The sequence below is a fragment of the Colossoma macropomum genome, unplaced genomic scaffold (genome assembly GCF_904425465.1).
Source record: "Colossoma macropomum unplaced genomic scaffold, Colossoma_macropomum, whole genome shotgun sequence".
Lineage (NCBI taxonomy): Eukaryota > Metazoa > Chordata > Actinopteri > Characiformes > Serrasalmidae > Colossoma > Colossoma macropomum.
Genome location: NW_023494800.1, coordinates 15,491,306 through 15,515,690, shown reverse-complemented (window position 1 = coordinate 15,515,690; position 24,385 = coordinate 15,491,306). Strand labels below are relative to the sequence as shown.

Here is a 24,385-nt window from a genome sequence, read left to right as displayed (position 1 = left end):
AGCTGGATCTTTAGCCCAACTCACAGGAAGCAGACGTTTTACTGGGAACAGACACTGACTGACTTCTGTCTTCGTCATCTTCTTCCTCAGTAGGTTTTGTGAACTGCAAGTGGAAAGCAAATTTTGCTCAAGCCTACTAAAGAAAGCCAGGAATTCATGGAAGGGATAATAGAATTGTATTTTTTGATTAGTGCATGTATAAAATGTACTTTATCTTAGTCGCTTTATTTACTCACCCAGCATTGTGCTTTGCATTAACTGGTTTTGTTAATTTGTTAATAAAAATGTCACTAAAACATTCACAAAGCAATTAAACTGCAGTTATTTATGAAGGACATGCGTTCATGAGAAAAAAATAACAATGCACAGCCTAATGCTAATAATAGAACATGAGCTGGGGGTCAGCTCGAACGAGCAAAGATTGCTAAATGCCTCTTTTATTGCCAAAGGATGGAGGAGAACACTGCCAGAATTCCTAGGTACTCTGTATTACCTCAAGGCTTAAAGAGGAACATAACAATGGATTGTAGGAGAAGGTGCTTTGCCCAAGAATAGATCCCAGTTCATCAGTTACTGCTGGATGTTTGGATTACGAGTGCTCTCAGCTACTGTTGCTTAGCGTGGTTTGAGTTTGATTGCTTTAGTTGGAAAAATGAATCAAAGGAGACCTGTTTTGGAGGATAATTGTCAGGCAAAATACTACAGTGTTGAAAAGAGGAACAGAAGTAAAGACAATCTTCTGATGAATGCTGATTTTGGTGAGGAGTGTTGTGGCAATCATGGACATTACCATAGGTGAGTTTTCTTTTTAATTTATATCTTATTACTGGGCAACATGTAATCCAGTTTTACGTATAGATTATGCGTCATATAACTCACACTAAACTCTTAACTCCTAGACTTATATGAATTGTTTTCAGACAAGTTAGCCATTCTCTCTCAGTTGACTGGCTTTTTATGTATTACAGTAGTTCTATACATCAGTCTCTAGAACTACTTCTTTTGGTATTATGGTATTAATTGAAATATGTACTATGTACTATTTGTACTATGTTTCATCATTCATATTATTCATTTCTTCTAATGTACAATTTCTTTACTGAAATAAATATATAATACCTGTCTTTACTTGACTCAACATGTGCTTTGCAAAAATAACTAATATGATCAGGGACCTCAGTTTAACATATTTAAAATCTATTAATGAAATTCAGATACTTAATATAAGTTGTAATGTGAGCGTCTTCCTTTGTGAAAACTTTAAATGTGTCAAATTTAAAAGCAGTCACATTTTTATGTTTTCAGTGTAGCATACCATATAATATATTGCACTTCAGCACATAGAATAATGCAATACATTTAAAAAATATATACATTAATTAAGTAAAAAATCATCTTCGGAGTATAATTTTATTGAGTTTGTTTGTTAAATGTCAGCCATTATTGTTTTGCATGTTGCAATTAATCTTAAATGGTTGATTTCTGGAACAGTTTCCATGTTGGAACAACAGAAACATTAAAATTAAATGCACTGTAATGGTTGTGTTTGACATGGCCTTATTAAATTACAAAGCTGCATTATTTGCATGATGGTTTTTCCCCGGGGGCTAATGAATATTGATGATGAGAGTAAAGAATGACACACACGACTAAAAAGGTTAAAAGGAAACCCAATGCCACAAAAAGGGCATGCGGTATGAAAAATGAAATTGACAAAACAGACAGTCAGGTAAAACATGCAGATGAGAAAAACAGAGATGGTCCCAGAATCAATCCTTGTGGCGCACCAAATGTTATACAACCTTTGTTAAAGGTAAACATCACTCACATCAGTATTGTTGAAGTCAATTCATACATAACCTGGGCTGGAGCTGTGTAAAATTGACTTATTTGAGTCTTAATAGTCTGGAACGAGAAACAATTTTCAAATCAGTCTCTCAGTTGTTTCACACAGTTGAGTTTCTAATCACAAATATTTTACATGACAGTCATGTGTCATCAATCAGACCATCAGAAATCATAAAATCTCATTGAACCTTTTATGTAATTTCATGTCCCATTTTTGCTCCAGTATATAATACCTTTTTTCTCCTTTTTCGTCTTAGCGACTGCATACATCAGGCTCGACAGACTTTGGCCAAAAGTAGGAGGCAAGCAGTGAGAGGGGCAGCGTACATGTTCAATGCACACCCCAACAGCCTGACACTAGTGGAGGAACGCTTCCTTGATGCTGCTGAGTATGGAAACATTCCTGTAGTGCGCAGAATGCTCGAGGAGATTCCTGGGCTGGATGTAAACTGTGTAGACTACATGGGCCAGAATGCATTGCAGCTGGCAGTGGCAAATGAACATCTGGAGGTTACAGAACTTCTGTTAAAGAGAGACAACCTGTCTCGGATTGGGGATGCACTTCTTTTGGCCATAAGTAAAGGCTATATACGAATTGTTGAGGCCATTTTAAGCCATAAGGCCTTCGCAGACTCCAGAAGACTAACAGCCAGCCCACGACAGGCAGCAATGCATGATGACTTCTTTGCATATGACGAAGACGGGTCACGCTTTTCTCATGATATTACACCAATCATCCTAGCATCTCACTGCCACGAGTATGAGATTGTGCACATTCTTTTGGGGAGGGGTGCTCGTATCGAGCAGCCTCATGACTACTTCTGTACCTGTGACGCCTGCAATTACCATCAGAAGTATGATTCCTTCAGCCACTCACGTTCACGTATCAATGCCTACAGAGGGCTGGCCAGTCCAGCTTACCTTTCTCTGTCCAATGAAGACCCTGTGTTGGCTGCCTTAGAGCTCAGCAACCAGCTCGCTTGTTTGGCCAACATTGAGAAGGAATTTAAGGTATGATTAATGTTGTAATTTAAAAAATTCCTACATGATTAGCAGTGTTGTACAGATTACTTATCCCCTTAAATGGCCAGGAGATGCAGGCAGGGTCTGGCCTCCTTCCCTCCTCCACACCAGAAAGCCATGGATAATGCAGAGATGATTACATTGGCTCACAAATATTTCAGATAAAGACAAAGCAAAGGTGTAGTACACCATGCAACATTGTTGTGAAACAAACAAACAAACTTTGAAGACTGATCCTCTTCCATCATGAAACATAACTTTAACTTGATTTTCTGTGCACTTTTATTGAGTAGGCCTAGGAAATAGGTGATGCAATTGGATTTCGGTGATGACTGAAATCCAATTACATTGTTGGGGATTTAATTGAGAACTAGAGAGGACAAATTTTATTTTAAACAGCTTGCTGAATAATATTAAATAACATGTACATGTAAACAATGTAATATTACTGAGCATTAATAAGCCATTAAGCTAGGATTAAACAGATTAAATTCCCATGGTCTCTGCTGCAGGTTTCTCTAACATACCATCTGAGGAAAATTTAAAGAATTTTCCGCACAGCTGAAGTGTCATAGCATTTTGGATGAGTTGTAAAATAATGAAAATATAGTACTTCATGGTTTTTCACAGGCATTTATAACTGACTTCCAGGGCACCTCCACTATAAAAATGGAAAACAATTTTTTTTCATGTAAAGCACATGGATGTGGATTCGGGGCTCACTCATTTACACAAGCATTTTTAGCAGTCTGAAGCTTTTCCACAAGGTGTAGCTATTTCATGTTTTTTCTTTGAGACTTTAAAATGGTGTTAAAATAGTTTATAAGTTGTTGTTCTCATTTCCCAGAATTCCCTTCATTTCCACTTTGTTTCTTCCTTTTTTTAGGAGCTAAAGAGGCAACATTCAAAACAAGTTGAGAAAATACATCACGCTCACAATCATCACAAATTCTAACCCTTAGTGCAAAGAAAGTGCAAATATTGATGATAAAATTGAGAAAAGCTACTGATAAATCAAATATTTTTGCCCAAAACAATCACAAATGTCACGAGATCCTGGTGGGACTATATACTTAAAAGGAGCAATCTAAGAAAATTTGTTTCATGAATTTTGATCCATCTGAAGATACAGCCATTATACCCCCTCCCTTTTCCTTCTTTCTCTCAAAACCATGCATATATATTGTTATCAGTCAAAGTGACAATAACTATTTTGCAGTTTATGGACACATAAACTGAAGAATTAATAGACTGATTTATTACCTAATCAAAAATGTATTGCCTAATATAAAATGTAACCATTAAAAATTGTGATCCATGAAGAAGTACTGTTCTTTAATAATGCTTATTTTTAAGTTTATGCTGCTTCGTTTACAGGTACTTGATTATGTAATCCAGATTGCATGTAGTCCTTTACTACCCAACAATGATGATTAAACATAGCTCAGACAATATGGTTATAAAATCTCTCTTCCCCACAGCAAAAATAATTTGATGTAGATGTTGGTGTTTGTGATTAATGCTGCTGTACTAAATGCATCTCATTGATCACTTTCCTAAGAATGATTATAGGAAACTCTCTCTCCAATGCAAAGACTTCGTAGTTGGGCTTCTGGATCTGTGTCGGAACACAGAGGAAGTGGAGGCCATTTTGAATGGAGAGGAGGACGACAGCTGCGAACTGCCTGGCCGCCCAAGTCTCACCCGACTGAACCTTGCAATAAAGTATGAACTGAAAAAGGTAAATAAGAATGAAATACTGTACGATTGACGGAACATAAGCTCAAGAAAAATATGTTTCAGATCTGTCTGAGATTATCTAAACGTGTCTGACTGCTGCCTTCAACTTTTTGTCCCAAACAGTTTGTTGCACATCCTAACTGTCAACAACAGCTCCTCTCAATCTGGTACGAGAATCTCTCTGGATTGAGGCAGCAGACCACAGCTGTAAAGCTGTTGGTGGTCTTGGGTGTTGCAATAGGACTGCCCTTCTTAGCCATGGTGTACTGGGTGGCACCATGCAGTAAGGTTAGTGGGCTCAGCCTCAGGCCTTTGAGCATGGGGGACTTACTATTGCGTTCAGAGGCAGAATGGATTGAATGCAAAATAATATCTTCGTCAGGTTACTGTATTATCAGAATTGCCCACTGGGTAAACAGCATATTTGAACATGATTATGTTGTCCAGGGTCACAATTCCCATGGTAATAATAATAGCATTGCCTAAAATATCATCTGTTTTCATGTGAATTAAACACACTTTGACAAAAGAAAATCCAGTGTAAATAAACACATTTGCTAAACAAGCATTTGTAATAGACAGTGAAATTACTTTAAACACGTACCAATGAGGACATAAGAAGGCTACAATTAAAGCTCTCTCGGATGTTCTCTTTTTTTATAAGCACTCTTTTTCTTCTTGACTGTTTCTGTCCTTCTCTACAGCTGGGAAAAATCATGAGAGGGCCGTTTATGAAGTTTGTGGCTCATGCAGCGTCTTTCACTATTTTCCTTGGCTTGTTGGTCCTTAATGCATCAGATCGTTTTGATGGGACTAAACTGTTGCCAAATATGACCATCCATGACTATCCAACACAGCTGTTCCGCATGAAAACAACTCCCTGCACATGGATGGAGATGCTCATCATCTTCTGGGTTATAGGTCAGTATTAGATCATTATTATATAATCTTCCAATGGTCCTGTTAAAGCAAACAAGAAGTCTGTAATGGTGGCAGTTTCCAAGACCATACAGTGACTTTCAGCACTGAATATAACATTAACCCTTAGGCTTAGAATTCAGTCACTACTATGAATTATCAGCAACTACTCTGAAACTAATATGTAAGTAATGTAGTTATGAGAGCAAGGAACTAAAGTATGTGTGTACACATGAACCCTTAGGGTTTTAATGGATTAAATGTCTATGTCTTCACGCAAGCACCCTAACCAATTTACTTTTGTTTAGGGATGATCTGGGCAGAGTGCAAGGAGATCTGGTCTCAGGGTCCGAGAGAATACCTGCTTGAACCTTGGAATATGTTGGATTTTGGAATGTTAGCCATTTTTATAGCCGCCTTTGTCACAAGGATAATGGCTTTCTGGCATGCATATGCAGCTCAATGTTATGTTGACAAGCACTACACGAATATAACAAACATCACTTTGCCTCTGGAGGTGGAGTACTTCAGACTGGGTGAGTAGAAGCACAGTAGAAGTGAAGAAAGGCTGAAGTAGAAAATGAACAGTTAAATACAAAACAGTGTTGTTCTTCACTTTGTTTTGTCCATTTTTAGCTCGTATTGACTGGCTGCCATCAGATCCTCAGCTGGTTTCGGAAGGGCTCTATGCCATTGCAGTGGTTTTGAGCTTTTCTCGAATCGCGTACATCCTCCCAGCCAATGAGAGCTTTGGGCCGCTGCAGATCTCTTTGGGACGGACTGTAAAAGACATCTTCAAGTTCATGGTGATCTTCATTTTGGTCTTTCTGGCCTTCATGATTGGAATGTTCAACCTGTATTCATATTATTTGGGTGCTAAACAAAACGACGCATTCACAACGTGAGTACTGGTGAAGATATTTGCCTAATGCCATGTGGTTCTTTCATGTTTCAAATAAATAATATGGTTATAAATATACAGTGGCCCTAAAGACATCTGTGTTATACTTAAAAATTTACTAAATTCATTGTGTTGGCAAACAAATTTGTTGCAGACTTCTACAAGTTTGCATCCAAAAAACAGTTGTCCACTTCTGAGTTCATGATCCCACTTTGAAAAACAGCCACAGACTTTTATATTTTCATCGCTGTGCTTTTCAGTACCCTCAATTCAGTCTGGCTGGAATTCTTCTCCAGGCTGACCTAAAGAACTTCATTAAAGTTTACCATAGTTAATATGTCCAGATATTTTTTGTGGCCATTGTAATATTGATAATACTAAAATTACAGTGCTGTAAAAAAAGTTGCCCTGATACCTTTTTTTTTTTTTTTGCAGATTTGTCACACTTAATTGTTTTAGGTCTTTAAACAAAATTTAATGTAAGACAAAGACAACCTGAGTTGATCATTTCATTTTATAAAGGAAAAAAAGTTATCCACCACCAGCTCAATCAACAAATGAACTAAGTTTAGTTGATAATTGGGTTAAGCCAGTTAAGCTAAACACACCCAGGCTTGATTACTGGCAGCCCTGTTGAATCTAAAATTCACTTAAATAGAACCTTCCAGCAATGTGAAGTAAGTTAAAAGGTCTCAAAAAAACAGTATACAGTGCCGCAATCAAAAGAAATTCCAGAAAAGATGAGAAAGTTATTGAAGTATGTCAGTCTGGTAAGGTTTACAAAGCGTTTTCTTAGACTCTGGGACTCCAGAGAACCACAGTGATAGCTATTATCTCTACATGGAGAAAACTTGGAACAGTGGTAAATCTTCCCAGAAGTGGTCATCCTAACAAAACTGCTTCAAGAGCCCAACCCTGACTCACTCAGCAAGTCACAAAAGAACCCAGATGAACATTTAAGGAACTGCAGGCCTTGTTCTCCTCAGATAAAGTTAGCATTTATGATTCCACCACTAGCAAGAGACTGGACAAAAATGGTAGGGAAAATCCTTGGGGGAGTTTCAGGGTAAAACAACTGCTAACCAACAAGACATGTATCACATTTGCCAAAAAAAATACCTTGATGACCCCCAAGCCTTTTAGAATAATGTTCTGTGCACTGATGAGTTGAAAGCAGAACTGTTTGGAACTCAGGGGTCCATTTGCTCATTGCATCAATAACAATATCATAGCCACAGGCAAACATGGTGGTGGTAGTGTGATGATGTGGGGATACTGTGCTGCTTCAGGGCCTGGGAGACTTGCCTTAATTGTCAGAACCATGAATTCTGCTCTCTACCAGAAAATCCTGCAGAAGAATTTCCAGTCATCAGTCTGTGATCTAAAGCTCAAATATAACTGGGCAATGATCCAAAGCAGAAGAGCGAGTCCAGCTCTCAATATATCAAAAGAAACTAATTTAAGGCTGTGGAGTGGCCAAGTTCTGACCACATTGAGATGCCTCCACAGCAATGTGAAAGACTGCTCTCCGATTAAAGGAGGCATTAAGGTGGCACAACCTGTTATTAAGTTGGGGGCCAATTACTTTTTCACAAGGGGGTTGCAAAACTTTTTACCTTTAAAAAATGAGAAGACTATTTCAGTTATTAAATTAAATAAGACCTTTTCTAACTTTCTCCTTGTCTTATATTACACTTTGTATGAGGAACCGATTGGTATAGGGGTCCATATCATGAAAAAGGTTTAAAAACTGCATTACAATGACAATTATACAATTGCTTTGGTTCTAGATCCAGGACATGTACAGTATATTTCCTCTTACTTCCTCTCACTAATCCCACAGCATAGAAGAAAGCTTCAAAACATTGTTCTGGGCAATTTTTGGACTTTCTGAGGTCAAGTCAGTGATTGTAAACAACGGACACAAGTTCATCGAGAACACCGGATACGTTCTCTATGGAGTGTACAACGTCACCATGGTTATTGTCTTACTCAACATGCTCATCGCCATGATCAACAGCTCCTTTCAGGAGATTGAGGTATTCACTCTTTTCCCTTATTTTCTTCTACAGTTTTCACATTTCTGTTTACTGTGCTGACATGATAAACATCTAAGCATGACCACAGCAGCTAATTAGGCTGTTTCTAGTAAATGGGAGATGAAGATATTTTGCTGATGAAGCTCATCTGAAAAAAAGAACAAGACATTGTTATCTCTACTGGTTGAGATAATTAGTTTTTGGAATGATGTCTTTCTGCTGTCAGAAATTTTAGAAAAGCAGTTGCCCTCGCTAAGAGCTTTGTACATATTACATTGTCTTCATGGCTCAATAGGATGTATCTTGATCTTCTGTTGCTGCTGTAATCTCAGTATGGTACTGGTCTCTCTGCTGACTGCAGGATGATGCAGACGTGGAGTGGAAGTTCGCCCGTGCCAAGCTTTGGTTCTCCTACTTTGAGGAGGGCAGGACCCTCCCTGTGCCGTTCAACCTAGTGCCTAGCCCAAAGTCTGTGTTAGGGCTGGGTTTGGGCGTGAAGGCCCTTCTTCTGAAGCTCCTTGAGAAACACAAGGCCATAACGAAGGGCGAGGCAGAGCTTAGTGAGGTGACGTATACATAATTATGCTCCTACACTCTTAAAAATGAAGGTGATAAAAAGGGTTTTTTTTTGGAGCGATGCCCAAGAGGAACCACTTAAAATAAATGTTTTTTTGAAAAAAACTCATTTGTAACTACTCAACTGGAAGGTTCTTTAGGGAATGAAAAGTGGCTCTTCTAATGTACTGTAGACAAAATGTACATACGTTATTTGTAAAGATACGCACTATAGTTCAAAAGGTTTGGAATCATTGGTTTGAATAATATTAAAACAATTTTGTTGCAGATAAACATAGAAAATTATTCTAACATGATGCTAATATTCTAGGTTTTAAACAATTTGTACAAAACTGTAAAATTATAAATTTTTTGGTGATGAACAGAGCTGTGGATGATTCCATATTAAGTGAGAAAGTTGTATTGAGAAAGAACTTGAAATAACATTAATATTCAGAAGGCCTGATACTCAAAAAGCAGTCACCAAATCTCACTGATCAAATAGTTATTCATACTAATTTCATGACAAGAAATTATAAATACATATAAATGCAATATTGTCTTTTATTACTGAATACCATTTGCCATTTTTTACCAAGTCATAACTTCTTGTTGTTCACAAAATACTTTGTTATGAATAATCCACCAGTTTATGTGTTGGTGTCTAGTTTAAAATGTTTAAATCTACTACACTGTAACACAGCATGTGTTATTATTGAATTACAGTTATTGATGTTTCCAAACTTTTAAACAGCAGTGTACCTTACTCCTAAGCACCAGCAAAACAAATAAAGTTCTCTTATTTCCTTTTTGCTTGTTTTCTTTGAAAACCTGTGCAGTTAGGAGACAACAAAGGCACCAGAGAGACAAGTCTTCGATATAAGGTATGAGCATCTCTGCAGTATTCCTAAAATCAAGCTCTGAAGGGCCACCCCACTACACAGTTTAGCATTTTTTAGACTCATTCAACTTGTGAAGGGCTTAGTATTTAGCAATAGAGACATGCTTATTCAAATGTAAAGATATCAGAACTTACCTTAGAATTTGCTTACATAGTTACATCCAGTTTAGAATATAAAATGAAACACATTACAAAACATATTATTTTAATAAGGTTTTGACTAAGCATGTGAACTACAAAGAATGTGGGGGACATTCAACTAACACTATGCCACACGTTAAAGGAACGGTTTGGGGAAAAATCTAATCTACACAATATTAGGCTTACCCCAGATGTAGTCAACCAGCCAAGGCGTGTTTGGTGTCTAAGTGTTGCTTCTTTAGATTAGAGCTGGAGCTATGAGGATAACGTAGCAAACAAACACTAGACATTAGTAGTCACCCAAATCTTTTCTGTAAGTACATCCTCAAAACTTCTCTCAACCCACTCGAACGTCATACAGGTCTTCATTAAGGTTGCATTTAGAACACAGTATAATACTTGCTTCATTCAGCTACAGTGAAGATCTGTTTAATTTTTATAGTTTACAGTGAGTCATACTGTGCAACAAAACACATGGACACGTCTGCGCAATCATAATAAAGACATGGATGCGGTTTGAGTGGATTGAGAGAAGTTTTGAGGATATATTTACAGGTAGGGCGGCACGGTGGCGCAGTGGGCAGCGCTATCGCCTCACAGCAAGAATGGCCTGGGTTCGATTCCCGGCTGAGCGACCAGGGTCATTTCTGTGTGGAGTTTGCATGTTCTCCCCGTGTCTGCGTGGGTTTCCTCTGGGTACTCCGGTTTCCTCCCACTGTCCAAAGACATGCAGTCAGGCTGATTGGACATGCTAAATTGCCCCTAGGTGTGAGTGTGTGTGTGAATGTGTATGTCTGTCTGTCTGTCTGCCCTGCGATGGACTGGCGACCTGTCCAGGGTGTATCCTGCCTTCCGCCCAGTGGCAGCTGGGATAGGCTCCAGCACCCCACCGCGACCCAGAAGGATAAGCGGTTTAGATGATGTATGTATTTACAGGTAAGATTTGGGTGTCTATTGACTTGTAGTGTTTGCTAGAAACATTAGTTTCTGAGTTCCAGCACTAAATTAAAGAAGCAAAATCTGGTTACCAAACATGTCTAGCCTGATCGACTGCATTTTATTTTGGCAATCTATTCCTTCAAGCAAAATGGCAGAGCTATATAGAAGAATATTTCAAGCAAAAAGATAAAAAAGTAGCTTATCGATGCCTAAACACACATATAAATCACTAAATCAACCAAACGATCAGTTATAGATTACATCTTAAGCAATAAACAATTGTTAAACTTTCTTGTTTTCTGTTTTTCACTCAAAAAATATAAAATGTGTACATGTTGGGATATTCAGAAGCTGTTTGTTTAAATATGTGAGTATTCCAAAAGCAAAAAACGGTTAAAATGCTCACCCTAATAAGCATATGACTTAGACATTTTTGACTAAAGAAATATCTCAAGTGTGCAGTGCTGTGGCCCTGTAGGAGTGATTCTGAAGAACAGTGCTGTACAGAATGCCTCTTGACTGACTGCATGTTTGGCTGAGATTCCATTTTAATAAGTTTGAAATTTCTTTTGAACTCATCGATTTGATTTTTTCATTAAATTTATACAGAAGATTATGAAGCGCCTCATCAAGCGGTACATCATCAAAGCTCAAATGGACAAAGAAAGTGATGAAGTCAATGAAGGTGGGTCATATTCTGTTTCTTATGTCACCTAGAATATAATCCTTTTTTACAACAATGGCCTATTTTACATCATAACTGGTTCACACTATAACTGTGTTGCAGGTGAGCTAAAGGAAATAAAGCAAGACATTTCCAGCTTGCGCTATGAGCTTCTGGAGGAAAAGTCTTATAACATGGAGAACATGGCTGAGCTTATCAAGAAACTTGAAAAGAATCTGTCTTGTTTGGACTGAGAAAGAATGAACCCTCACTGGGAAGTTTGCTACGATGTGATGCTATCTTCTGTGGAAATGTTCAACTTTAATCAGTGCAAGACTGTGTGCACAACATCTACAGATGTCTTTTTGCCTATATATGGATTACTGTCCTTGAGAGCTGTGAAGAGTAATTCTGTTTTTTAGTAGCCTATCAGTTCATTGGAGCTATTTATGTAATGACTGAAATTTTGTGGCCTTAAATGATAATGACTGAAAATATGGCGTTTACTGAACTTATAATACAAACCATACATCACCATAAACTATCATAGCTCATTGAATTGTTTCTTCAGGCCTCAACATAAGGCACTGCATGTGTAAATGGAGCCCTCATTCTCTTGCTTTCCACAGTCAGTGACTACTGTCCATAAACTGTCCATAAGCAAAAGTAACAAAATCTATGAAAATTTTAACAAATTTGATAGTGTTATACTGAAAAGCATTCAAAGGACGACACCAAAGAAAGAGTACATTTTTTTCTTTATCCTTTTCAAAAGGGCAATATCGCACTGGAATACAGTACAATGTTACAAAAATAATAAGAAATACAGCTTTAAATAATAAAATAAAAATCACATGGAATCAGTAAATCAACTTAATCAAGCTGCAACTGTTCCTGGACTTAAGAACTAGGCAAAATGACTACTCAAGATCAAGTTTATGCAGATAATAAACATTACCATTAATTATTTTACATAGGGTATCATGGGGTTGAACGCCCCCAGGTAAAACGTCCCCCAAAGTTATTTATTCATTAAACTACCAAATGTCCCCAAATGTCTTTTCCAAACTCTCGTTCAATGCTACCAGCCTTAGTCAGATAAAATATTTGATGATACAGCTCATCTCATTGAATTATTCCTTTACAACAAATCTGAAATCTAAGAGTCAACGTTCAAGCTGTCATTAAAGGTCTAGGATAAATAATTTGTACTTAGAAAAACATGCTACAGTTTTTTTTGCAAAAAGCATATTTTGAACTGATGTTTGAGGCAAAGGCCTTCCCTTTGTAGCCAATACATTTTGGCTGTATTTTACCATCCAATACATGTTAAATAAACAATAAATTAGTATGAAATTGTGGATCCTAACAAATTATTATATTGGCACAAATTATAATTCTGATACCATATATTAACATGTTAGCATGCTAATGAGCTATCTTTGCAAACTAGCTACACTGTAGGCCTAATCTACAGGCTACATCTGCAGTCATCAACATTATATTATCATTATCAATGCTCATAACATTCATGGTTAAGTGGATATTAATCTTCATTGTACAGAAGGAAGAACAGGAAGGCGAACTTTCAGATTTATGTCACAGTGAGAAAAGTAATTTTTCACTACACTATAAAATCTGCATTATCTGCTAAATATAACTTTGGGGGACTGGAATATTTTAAATTGTCTAGGTAACATTCTTGAAATTAGCTAAACATTTCTTCATTTTGGGACACTTGTCATTTTGTATTACTTGGGTAAGATGCACCACTCTCTTTAAAATATATTTTGTGAACTAATAAAATATATATATGGTACAATTTTATTTCCAGAATTTCTGGCTTATAAACTGTAACTTTTTTGGGGTAGATTTTATTTTTCTAAATGGGGCGTTTCCCACCTTGTACCCTTGTCAATCGAAATACATGGAAATGGTAAACCAGTGTGAAATGAAATACAGTAGAACCATTACTGGAGTAAGTGCCATTTCAGTGAGCACAAAATAACACATTTCAGGACACATACATACATGACAGACCACAAACATTTTGACCTTTTCTCATTTGTACCTCATCATAAAGGGACCCTGCATTATATCAAATATCCCCAAAGACAAAACAGACATCACTTTTCTTGAACGCAAATATTCTATACTGAGAAATTCAAAATCAGAGGACACTGCTGAGACTTCAATAGCATAACTATGAGCTCTTTCTGAAATGTAAGAAAGAAACAATGGGATGTGAAAAAATGACTTAAAAATACATAAAAATAATTTAAGAACTTTAAGCAGTTAATACTTAAGCAGCAGGGCACTTTCACTTTCACTACACAACACCAGTGATCATCAGATGTGGTCCTGGATGACCAGATTCCAGCACAGTTTGCTGATTTCTCTGTCCAGGTACACCCACTAATCCTGGTAATGACCTGATCAGTTGAATCAGGTGTATCAGAGCAGGACAAACAACAAACTATACTGGACTCCAGCCCTCCAGGCCCATAACTGAATCCCCCTGCTCTAGATGATCATCCTTAGAAGGATTTGATAGAGATAGATTGATTGATGAAGGCTAGGGTTAGCCTTAATACTAAACAAACACAAGCTCAAATATGACCCAACAAATGATGACCAGCATCTGTTGTATATGGTTCACTATGATTGAAATGTTTCTTTTAGGGTAACAAAGAAAAAAGAAAAGTGAAATGAACACTCATACCTGTTCTGAAAATCTGTTTAAGCAGTAACACTGTTTACATCAAACACTTTCTTAACTGTCTCTGACTGACTTCTAACCCCAGCAAAGGCCATATGTAATTAATACATTCTTGTATGGGCTCTGACAAGACAAAGTTACAGGAACTGAATAAAAGGATCAGCCTGTAGTATGAAATCACTTCTTTTCAATATACAGAGCTCATATTGTCCTTGACAACAGTACCAAAACATTAATCAGTGTGTTAACTGAAAGGTTCTTTCACAGAGATAGAACAATAACACGAGAAGCACAGGCCTTGTAATATGTCTATGGTTGTCGCATTATTGGTTCAACGTCAGAGCCAGTCTGCATTAATAGCCGCCACTCTGCATTATTACCCACCTATAAATAAAATACTTTAGATTTTATAGAGCCAACCACATGTCAATAAGAAACAAAAAATATTAATTTGTTTAGAAACTTTCTAATATCTACATCTTGAGTTACTATGGACCATATATACTCTACTGTTGATAGGGTGGTTATAACCATTTTTGAACTGTATTCAAACTATTCACATAGTGTATGTCATGAACGTACAAAAAACTGTCTCTTTTTGGAGAAATGAACACCATGGATACCATGGACTTTATCTGCTTCCAGGCCTTATTAGAGGAACACCACGTAATTCTCTGGGATGAGGCCAGTTCTGCCATTATATGTTGCTTGCAGCCACCCAGGCTCCACCGAGGGGTGCACTGTGAAAACAAGAGTATGATGAAAGTCAACTAAAACAACTAGAACAAAGACAAGTCAGAAAGAGACCTAAAGAAAACTTGGTGCCAGGAAATAAATGTGTTTTGGTTCTGAGAACATAAACACCAAGGCATAAATGAACATCTACATCTGTTTTTTACGTGTGTGGATGACAAAAAGCATGTATTTTCATTTTCACAATCAGACAAAACAGAACTCAGCATTAATAGCATTACAACCTTACTGGAGTTCCCCTATATCACAATGACGTAATATCCCACTACGAAACCATTACTCAGTCCCAAAGCAGTACAGTAACAGCACACCACCAGTAAAGTCTCAGGCACCTGAGAAAATTATATTTAAAAATCGGTAAGCGTTCAATTGTTCAAAAAAACCCTCTAATATTGAAATAAATACTATAATATTAATATAAGTACTGATTTTATGTATGTCAGTGGTTTAGTTTGACCATTTCCAGATCTCTCTTCACGGCAGCCCAGTATTAAATGTTAATAAATCATAGCTAGTTTGGCTAATTAGTACAAAATTAGGTGTGCTGTTGGTAGGATTTAACAAGTCCATACAATGGCTGGGAAGAAATTGGGAACCAAACCTTTGAACTTTTGTTCTTCTAACTAGCTCAAATAATATCAACTACTTCTTACAAAAGATGAAAGGTTACTTTTCTGTATTAATGTTTGTTTGTTTGCATCTATCATCTACTGTGCTTTACTGGCATAAACACACATGCTGCCTATTTAAACAAGTTTAAACAATATGCTTAGGACTTTTATAAGACAATAAGACTTTTGCACAGTACTGTCTACTTCATACAGCTTCTAGTATCAAGGAAGGATATATCTTATGGTTTTTCACTTTAAACTGAGCAAAGAAAAAATTAAATGTTTTCAGTCCTATTTTATAACTTATCTAGTCTCAGAATGTAGATTTTGAACCATGTGAAAAACAGATAAATAATTAAGGATTAGGGTTATCAGGGGACCTAAGGTAATAACCTGGCATCGTTTGATAAAGATATTACAGAACACATCGACAGACAGATTGGCAGAAAGTTAGAAAGGTTGCTATTGCACCGATATGGGAACTGTGGGACGATGCCGATATTTTTTTATCGATACGCAAACATTTAGAAAAGGTAGAGACTACACTGACCTGGTTTAACATAACAGAGAAATACATCACTTATTTCTGTAGGTTTACAAATGTAGTAAGAAGCCCATCATCACCTAAACATTCTGCTTCTTCAGAGTACAATAAAAACTTCATCAATGTGAATATTATCGTGCATCCCTAGTTACTGTAAGGCACCCATACTAATAAACACTTCAAAGGGTTGGTGTCCTGGAGGGATTAAGCCTAGTCCTGGAATAAACTAAACTACTAAACTTTCATTTTCATCAAGATATCCATTCGGTATGCTGTGTAGTCCCGGACTAGGCTTGACTCCTGTCCGGGAAATCGGCCTAATAAGCACTCGCATCCTAAAGCAGAGTGGTAATACGCAACAAAAACATGTTATATACATGGTCCACAACATGGTAGCCATGACAATCCTCCTGTCTGCAGGAAGCCCAAACTACTTGCAGTAGTCATTCTACACCTTTGTAGCAATGCATTATTAAGTATTTTTGTGTTTTTTCTTTAATAATAATATATTTACCATTGTAGAAGAGCGCCCCTTTAGGGAAGCTGAGCTCATGACTATGCTCTGCTTGGCAGGAATACATAGCCTTGGCTTCCCTGCAATCACAACAAAAGAGGTGAGTTAGAGGGGACACAGCTGGAGAGACAAGCTGCATGATGTAGTTTATGCTTGAAACTGTCTGTAGGCCTCTCAGTAATGATGAACTGGGAAGGGTGTTATGTCAAGCTGAGACTGGAGGGCATGCAGGGGTAACATCAACTGCAAAAGATCTATTTTGAAGCTTGTAAAAACAGCAATGCTAGATGTTGTCCCTTTAGAGGACAGCTTCACAACACAGAATGACAATCAATCCTGGAATGTTGTGGCACAGTGTAGCTGAATGTTATAACAGAATACTGAAACTAATAGATCTCACACTGTCACACATGCTCTATGGCTGATAATGTACCTTCCAGCAGGAGCCGGCTGGGAGACCACAGGGCTTTCAAAGAGAGCTGCTCTGGAGGCCACCCTACAACAGTAAACAAAGAGCGCACAATGACTTTTGTCATGCTTCAGTTCTGCTCACAAAAGGTTGATTTTTGAGTCAACATTAGCTGGACACAGTAATTTACTAATAGCTTTGAACAGCCTCATCTTTTCTGAAACACGTGCTCGTTTACAGCATAGTCTCATAGGTTATGACAAAGGGAAGAAAGCATGTGCCTTTGGAGCCTCTATGACAACATTCTGGCACTCAGAGAGAACTTTCACAGCTTGAGATCATCTCTTAGAGAACAGTCAAACAGTGCACTGTAAGGAATAAAGCCCCAAAGCCTGCTACTGGACCACAGACATGTGATAGTACTGTGGTAGATATGATGCACAGCCTTCATGTCTGCGTAAAACTGGAATGATATCTTTCTTTCAGCCCTGAAACGCTATATATATATATATTAGGGGTGCGGGAAAAAATCGATTCTTAGATGCATTGCGATGCGGACGTGAATGATTCTGAATCGATTAACAAATGTCAAAAAAATTTCTAAATATTTAATTTATAACGTAATGTTGACGGAACGCAAAGGGCGGAACTTGACAGTGCGGAAGTGTAGCGCCCGGACAGTCTGTGACGGCGCATAACAAAAACACAAGTGGATGAGCGAGAAATCCGACCGGCTCCCTCTGCATTAAAAGCCAGGTTAGATCAGGAGTCACAACCTGAATGATAAGAAGAGCCATTTTGTCCTTTCAACAAAAATCAAACCAGCTTGGGAGCCGCAACATTCAATGTTCAGTATGTCTCAGTATGTGATAATGTCCTAGTATAGACTAAACAATATAAACAAGAGCGCAGATTTACTTTGCTGTGCTTTAAGCTTCAGCTATAGCCCCTTTCCTCCCATCTCCGCCAGAAAACTTTTCCTCAGAAGTAGATCAGTTAAATGTCTCTCAACATTCGACTGTTTTACGAGGCTGAAGTCGCTTCTTATTCTCAAGCTTCTTGTTCGAATTTACCCGTTCCACCTTAAATTCTAACTGAGGCGCCGAGTGTAAATGCAGCACCATTTAAGGTGGAACGGGAGAATTCGAAAGAGAAGCGACTTCATCTTCGCCACTTTTTAGTGTGTGACAGTCTCTCATTGCAGATTTAACCGTACCAGGAAACCAACTGTGCTGCTTATAAATGCGAATAACGCATCGTTGCTACGTGACCTGCAGTCTGCACGCCGGTTCTCAGTCGTTGCGAAACAGGGCTTTCGTGCTATGTTGCACACGCCCCGTCTCAAAGATACTTTACTGACACAGCTATCCACCCCGTCTCTACAACGAGACCAAAACCGAAGTTATAAAATCACTAAAGAAAGCGGGTAGAATAGCTGTAACATGTGCTGCGTGGACATCCATCACCACTGGATCTTATTTGACCGTAACCGCGCATTTTATCGCAGATGAGTAGCAGCATCTTCTCGTGCTCCAGACAAGAGCACTGAATGAGAGCCTTCTAGTTCAACTGCCACATCACTTCCATTTGTTTTATTAAAAAAGATATTGGAAGTAAATTCATTATGGCTCATTACAAATACTTTGCTTTAAAAATCACTTTAAATAACAATAACACTGAGTCACTTAGTCACTTTAAAATGTATATTATCTCTATATTCTGTGTATATTCTGTGTATATTTTGTGTATATTTAATATATTTCAGTTGGTTTTTCTTGTATTTTTATTTTTACTTATTTACTTTCTGTAGAGTGATTAGCTGAGCCTCAGCACAAGCATTTCAATGCATAAATGTCCTGACATCTTATGCAAATGACAAATAAACTTGAAACTTACACTCGAAAACTTAAACTCACACAGTGAGAACATAGAAATGCTGTATAGAAAAAAAAAGATGCCTCGAGATGCATCGATAATTGTTTTATAATCGCATCGCAGCCCTCTGAATCGGAATCGAATCGAATCGTGAGGTGCCTAGAGATTCCCACCCCTAATATATATATATATATATATATATATATATATAGCATAGCATTAAACTTTTAAATGGCAAAGTTCAAACTGTTGTAAAAAGTATTAATGAAGAATGTAGAGAATATTTAAGTAAGAATACAAGATAGACCTTTAAAAAGACCATTACTGCAAACATGACAAACCTAAGACGGTCTTGGTAAAATGATAAATGCCATATTTGTGCTCTTTTTAAATGTGACTTACATAACTTAAGGCCAAAGGCAGGAAATTACTAGGAGTAATAGTAACATCAATGTGAAGTTTGCTTACACAGATCCAGGCCTCTGGTATCCATTGCTGGCTGATGAGTCCAGTCTGTATCTTCCTGTGTCTTTTGGGGGAAGATCTGGTAACGGCAGTGACTTTAGACTGTCTCTGTTACTGCGGGAAACCAAACTCTGGACAGAACCATGACAGCTCCTGAAACCTAAGTAAAATAGATAAAAAAGCCCTTAATGTGAATTTGGGAAAGCTATACTAATTAGACTTAGAGCGGGACAATGTGGCTAAAAATCTTATCACAATATACATTTTCATATCTTTCAATATTGATAAGTAACAATGTTTAGTATGTGCATATCATAGTGCTTAATTATAAGTCTGAATAGTATTTGAAAATATTCTAGTGTAATATACAAAATGATCAAGATAGAACACTGATATAGAAAAAAATGATTTATTATGGTAATTAACCCCATTGTATTAAGTTGAAAGTAGTAGTAATGCATAAAACGACCAGGTCGGTTAACTGGAATTTACTAATCCCACTTGCTTTACTTGAATTCAATGAGTACATATTACTTAATTGAGCATCTTAGAAGCTTTTTAACACAGTTATGTGGAACCACTTGACATAGCATTTTTTAATAAATCTAACAATTTGAGTGTAGTCAGGTAGGGAACATGGCCTTGTGCTCATACTGGCAGGGTTCTCACCCTCAGAGATGTGGAGGGACGTGAGGGAGGAGCAGGTGGACATGCTGAGGCGTCCTGCTTCGTGCTCCTCCGGGCTCTGATCCTCTGTTCTTTCAGGCAGCTCTGGAGCTGGAGAAGCTCGCCCTGTTGGGAGACTGCTCAGAGCCTCCTCCCACTCCCCGTCTGTCTTAGCTGCGTCCTCTTTGGAGCTGGAATCGGGACTGGTGGTGCCGGGTGGGCTCTTGGGGCCATTGGAGGAGGGGGAAGGAGTGGTCCAGCACAGGCTGCCTGAGGCTTTGTGTTTGGAGCGAGACGGAGAGCTTGCCTTGGAGCAGCCGTTCCGCTCAGATGAGTGAGAGGACAGAGACTCCATACTGCCCATTGGTGTGCTGCTGGGACTGCTGCTGAATGTGTCACCTGAGGCAGGAGCACAGGGAAAAAGAAAGACAGGAGACATTACAGTGAACTAAAATAATTTATTTTAAAAAATAGAATTAGGATAGTAAGCTTTAAGTAAAAGGAGGTGCATTAAAAACACATTTCTTGTACATATATTGCCTACTTTTGGACTTGTCCTGAAGCTTGTTTTGGAAAAAAAACACCAGCTAGGCCACATTTTGGTCTATTTTTGTTCACTATTTGCTCTAACGGGCTGTACTTGACATTTGCATAAAAAAATATCATCTTATGCACTCCACTAACTCCACTCAAAATAGTTTGGCTGAGGGCTTGAAATTAGGCCTATAGAGCCCCAGCTACACAGACCATCCATTTTATTAGAAACACCTGCACTCACTAGCCATGTTATAAAGTTTACCCACCTTAACCTACCGTTACTCTGAGACCACTTGTGAAAATGCTTCTATTATGCACTTTTTCTAATTTAATACAGTTTTTCATTACAAATTTCATTAAAAATTATTTTAGTGAAAAGAAGAATCTTTGAAATATGTTCATGATTTTCAGAATTTCCTAATATTTGGTCACTCTTCTGTAATGTAATGTAGTGTAATAACATGTCCACGTGAGCTGAACTCCACGGGTTTGTGCAAAAGCCTCTGAAGAGTTGATTAAAACCACCTGGGAGTCATCTGAAAAAATGTTTAAAGCAAGGAATAAGATAAAAAAAAATCTGGTCTTAACATAGTCAACGTCATAAACCTGTTTAAATATTATATTAAATATTTCTTCTATGTTTTACTTACTATAATTTTTCTTTGTTTTATATTTTTCAGAATTCCAGATTTTTTTGTTCTTTATTTCCAGGTTTATATGAAAAAAATCCCATATTTTCTAAGTGATCTCAGTACAATTACAGACCGCAGCCCCTCTGTTTTCATGCACAAATCGACACCCACCCTCTACCCCTTTTATCTCTGGTCAGTGTCTGACCACAGGACCGCTACTGAGCATAAATTATGTGAGCGGTGGATCATTCTCAGCAAAGCAGTGACAATGACAAGGTAGCGTTACAGTGTCGTAAGTGGTGCTGGTGCAAGTGTATCAGGAACAACAGCATTGCTGAGGTTTTTATAAAAGTCACTGTCACAGTGGTTGAGAGTGGCCCCCACCCAAAATTATCCAGCCAAGAGCAGCTCTGTGGTCAGAAATTGACCTACATGTAGATGTTTCTGATAAAGTGGCCCGTGAGTGTATTCTGAGTGTGACTCAGAGGAGAGAAACGCACTGTCAGCGTCGGCCAGGCACAGAGCAGGTGGGTACAGGCCTCTGGACTTGCGTGGTCCTGACGACAGGCAGATGGCGTTGCTGCGGCGCGAGCTGGAGCGAGACTGAGACTGAGGCTGAGACTGAGGCAGAGGCACGTTAGGATCTGGAGACTGATGAAAGATCTGAGGAATACCAAACAGACAATATTCAGAATACTTACTACCATAAATTACAGCAGGGACAAGACACAAGCCAGCTTAAGCTCAATATATACACAGCCTGATAGCATATTTAAAAAACGCCTGTCAGCCTCTGTCGCAGGAACTGAGTGACTGCTCCCTTCTGTTTGATAAACAGTGCCACCTGCTGTTGACTTTAATTAAAGGATATAACTTACCTTTTCATAATTCTCTATGAGGATCTCCACCACAATGTTTTGAAACTTTATGTTCATCATGGCAGCCACTGTCTCCTCCTGAGAGCGCATCAGTGTAGGTCCAAAGATCACTCCAAGGTTAGATACTGTCATTAGATTCTTCTGGCTGTGTGTGGAAACCCTGCAAAACACAGAGAAAAGTGTCCCTAAAGAACCCAGAGCACTTAAATATCTCACTGACATTCATAAACAGAAGAATGAGAAATTCACATTTAAAAAATTGATTAAAAAATTATGGTTAAGTTCTTATATATTGTTATCAATATATCTAACATTTCTCATTTTGAGATCGTTGTAAAAATTCTGTATAATTATGATAATTATTTTTAATAACTTTTTATTTTTATTAATGCCTTTCTAGACTCATTCCATTAGCAAATAACTTGCTTATTGACAGAAATAATGTAGATAATTTACTCTTTTTTCACAGAATAATGCTTGAAACAAGTAAAATTATCTGGCAATATATGAGAGGCTTTTTGTAGAAAAAATGTCTTAAAACAAGTAAAACAGGTCTAGAAATAGATGATATAATATTATAATATACATACAACGATCTTATAATGAGAAATATTAGATATTTTGACTAGATTTAAGATGACTTTAGCTGCCAAGAAACAGCCATTGGCAAGGGTTGAACAACCCTGGTGAAACAAAAAAACAAACAAAAAAAGAGAACAAAATTAAATATGACATGGCAAACTTAAATATGAGAGTGCACAATTTCCATTTATTTGCTGTGTTTAATACATTACAAAGAAACATATATTATAAAACATGCACAGGCCACATGTTATGTTTTATTTTTTTCCAATATGTTAACTTCAGCAAATAAACAGTTATTGTGCATTAAAATGTGCAGAAGTGTGTTCTCTGTAGAAGATGTATAAACTTTTTTTCACTTTTTTTCACAAACGTGTAATCTGACCATGGGCACCCAACTTCTGCATATGTATGTATCATATATCATTTTTCTGCAGTGCAGTTTGTCTCCTAAAATATGTTCTGCTAGATTAACCTACTCAAACAGATGCTTGATCAGGATGTCCAGCATCTCTTTGTTCTTCTCAGGTAGTTTGTATACAAGAGCATGGACGGCACGTGCCCTGTAGTTCTGATCATCTGACTCTGAAATGCAACAAGAGGTGTTAATATTCAGTTCATTATAAAGCTGCATGACTTTATATTAGATCTGTTTTATTAAAAATAACAGCAGGAATCCATTGCATCAGATCAAATGAAATCAAATGAAAGAGCTTCCACTAAAAAGTTACTGTAGGAAACAGCTACTCCAACACAACTAGGCCTGTCACAATTATTATATAATCACCAGATCTCAATTATTAGAGCTGATCTCAATTATATAGCTGACTGCAATTATCATATTTACAGTCACATGATTACATTACAACAAAGACTATGGGAATTGGGAGCGTATTAATCAGTTGGGTTGAAGCAAATAAATTTAGAAACTAGGATACGTGTTCCCTGAGACACACTCTTGGGTTTTACGAAAACAATAAAGTTTTTAACTTCTGACGGGTACTTTATTAATGACCTTAAGACGGCAGCAGTGAGTAATGTTCATTTATTTATGCTCAAGCTACTTCCATTGTCAGTTGGAAGATCTTAAGTATTGACAGCTAGGAATTAAGACAGCTAATCAGCCAATCTAGACACTTTGTTGCATACAATGCACAAAAAGGACAATTCAATTGTTTAATTGCGCTTAATTATATGTCAATTCATCATCAGCTACAATTCCAGAATCAGGACAGGCCTATGAAAAAAACATCCCTTCAGTCCCCCCACCCAGCTGTTACCTGTTTTGAACTAAGTCTTGTTTAAATTTCAGGCCTATTTTATTTGTACACCTTCCAGGCAGGAAATAAAGTATGCCAGATTTTCTCACATTCTTTGAATTTGTTCTTCAACATAAATCATATTTTCAGTGCAGTATGTTTGTCAATTCATTTAGCCAGCTGAAAAGTTTTAAACAATCATTTTCCATTTTTCCTTTGGAATGTGCAGACGATCAGGTTAGGAAAAAAAGTTGAGAGAAGGACACATGGAA

General features: G+C 37.5%; 2 protein-coding genes across 2 annotated transcripts in view; one reads left to right on the top strand and one right to left on the bottom strand.

The window, feature by feature from the left end:
- The first annotated feature begins 529 nt into the window (after window positions 1-529).
- On the top strand, window positions 530-12,210 carry trpc6a (transient receptor potential cation channel, subfamily C, member 6a). Its single transcript, XM_036587916.1, has 12 exons — window positions 530-795; window positions 2,106-2,859; window positions 4,433-4,612; window positions 4,735-4,899; window positions 5,316-5,532; window positions 5,838-6,065; window positions 6,166-6,430; window positions 8,274-8,469; window positions 8,831-9,034; window positions 9,864-9,908; window positions 11,615-11,690; window positions 11,793-12,210. The coding sequence occupies exons 1-12, from the start codon at window positions 653-655 to the stop codon at window positions 11,921-11,923; spliced, it is 2,604 nt and encodes an 867-aa protein (XP_036443809.1). The 5' UTR covers window positions 530-652; the 3' UTR covers window positions 11,924-12,210.
- A 1,640-nt stretch (window positions 12,211-13,850) lies between these two features.
- arhgap42a (Rho GTPase activating protein 42a) overlaps window positions 13,851-24,385 on the bottom strand; it is a 37,056-nt gene continuing 26,521 nt past the window's right edge. Inside the window, exons 17-24 of the mRNA XM_036587915.1 lie at window positions 23,334-23,439; window positions 22,273-22,432; window positions 21,895-22,057; window positions 20,229-20,624; window positions 19,563-19,719; window positions 17,244-17,306; window positions 16,811-16,890; window positions 13,851-15,128 (exon numbers count right to left, since the gene is read on the bottom strand). Of these exons, the coding sequence (XP_036443808.1) occupies window positions 15,040-15,128; window positions 16,811-16,890; window positions 17,244-17,306; window positions 19,563-19,719; window positions 20,229-20,624; window positions 21,895-22,057; window positions 22,273-22,432; window positions 23,334-23,439 (1,214 nt within the window). The 3' untranslated portion in view covers window positions 13,851-15,039. The remainder of the gene's footprint in view (window positions 15,129-16,810; window positions 16,891-17,243; window positions 17,307-19,562; window positions 19,720-20,228; window positions 20,625-21,894; window positions 22,058-22,272; window positions 22,433-23,333; window positions 23,440-24,385) is intronic.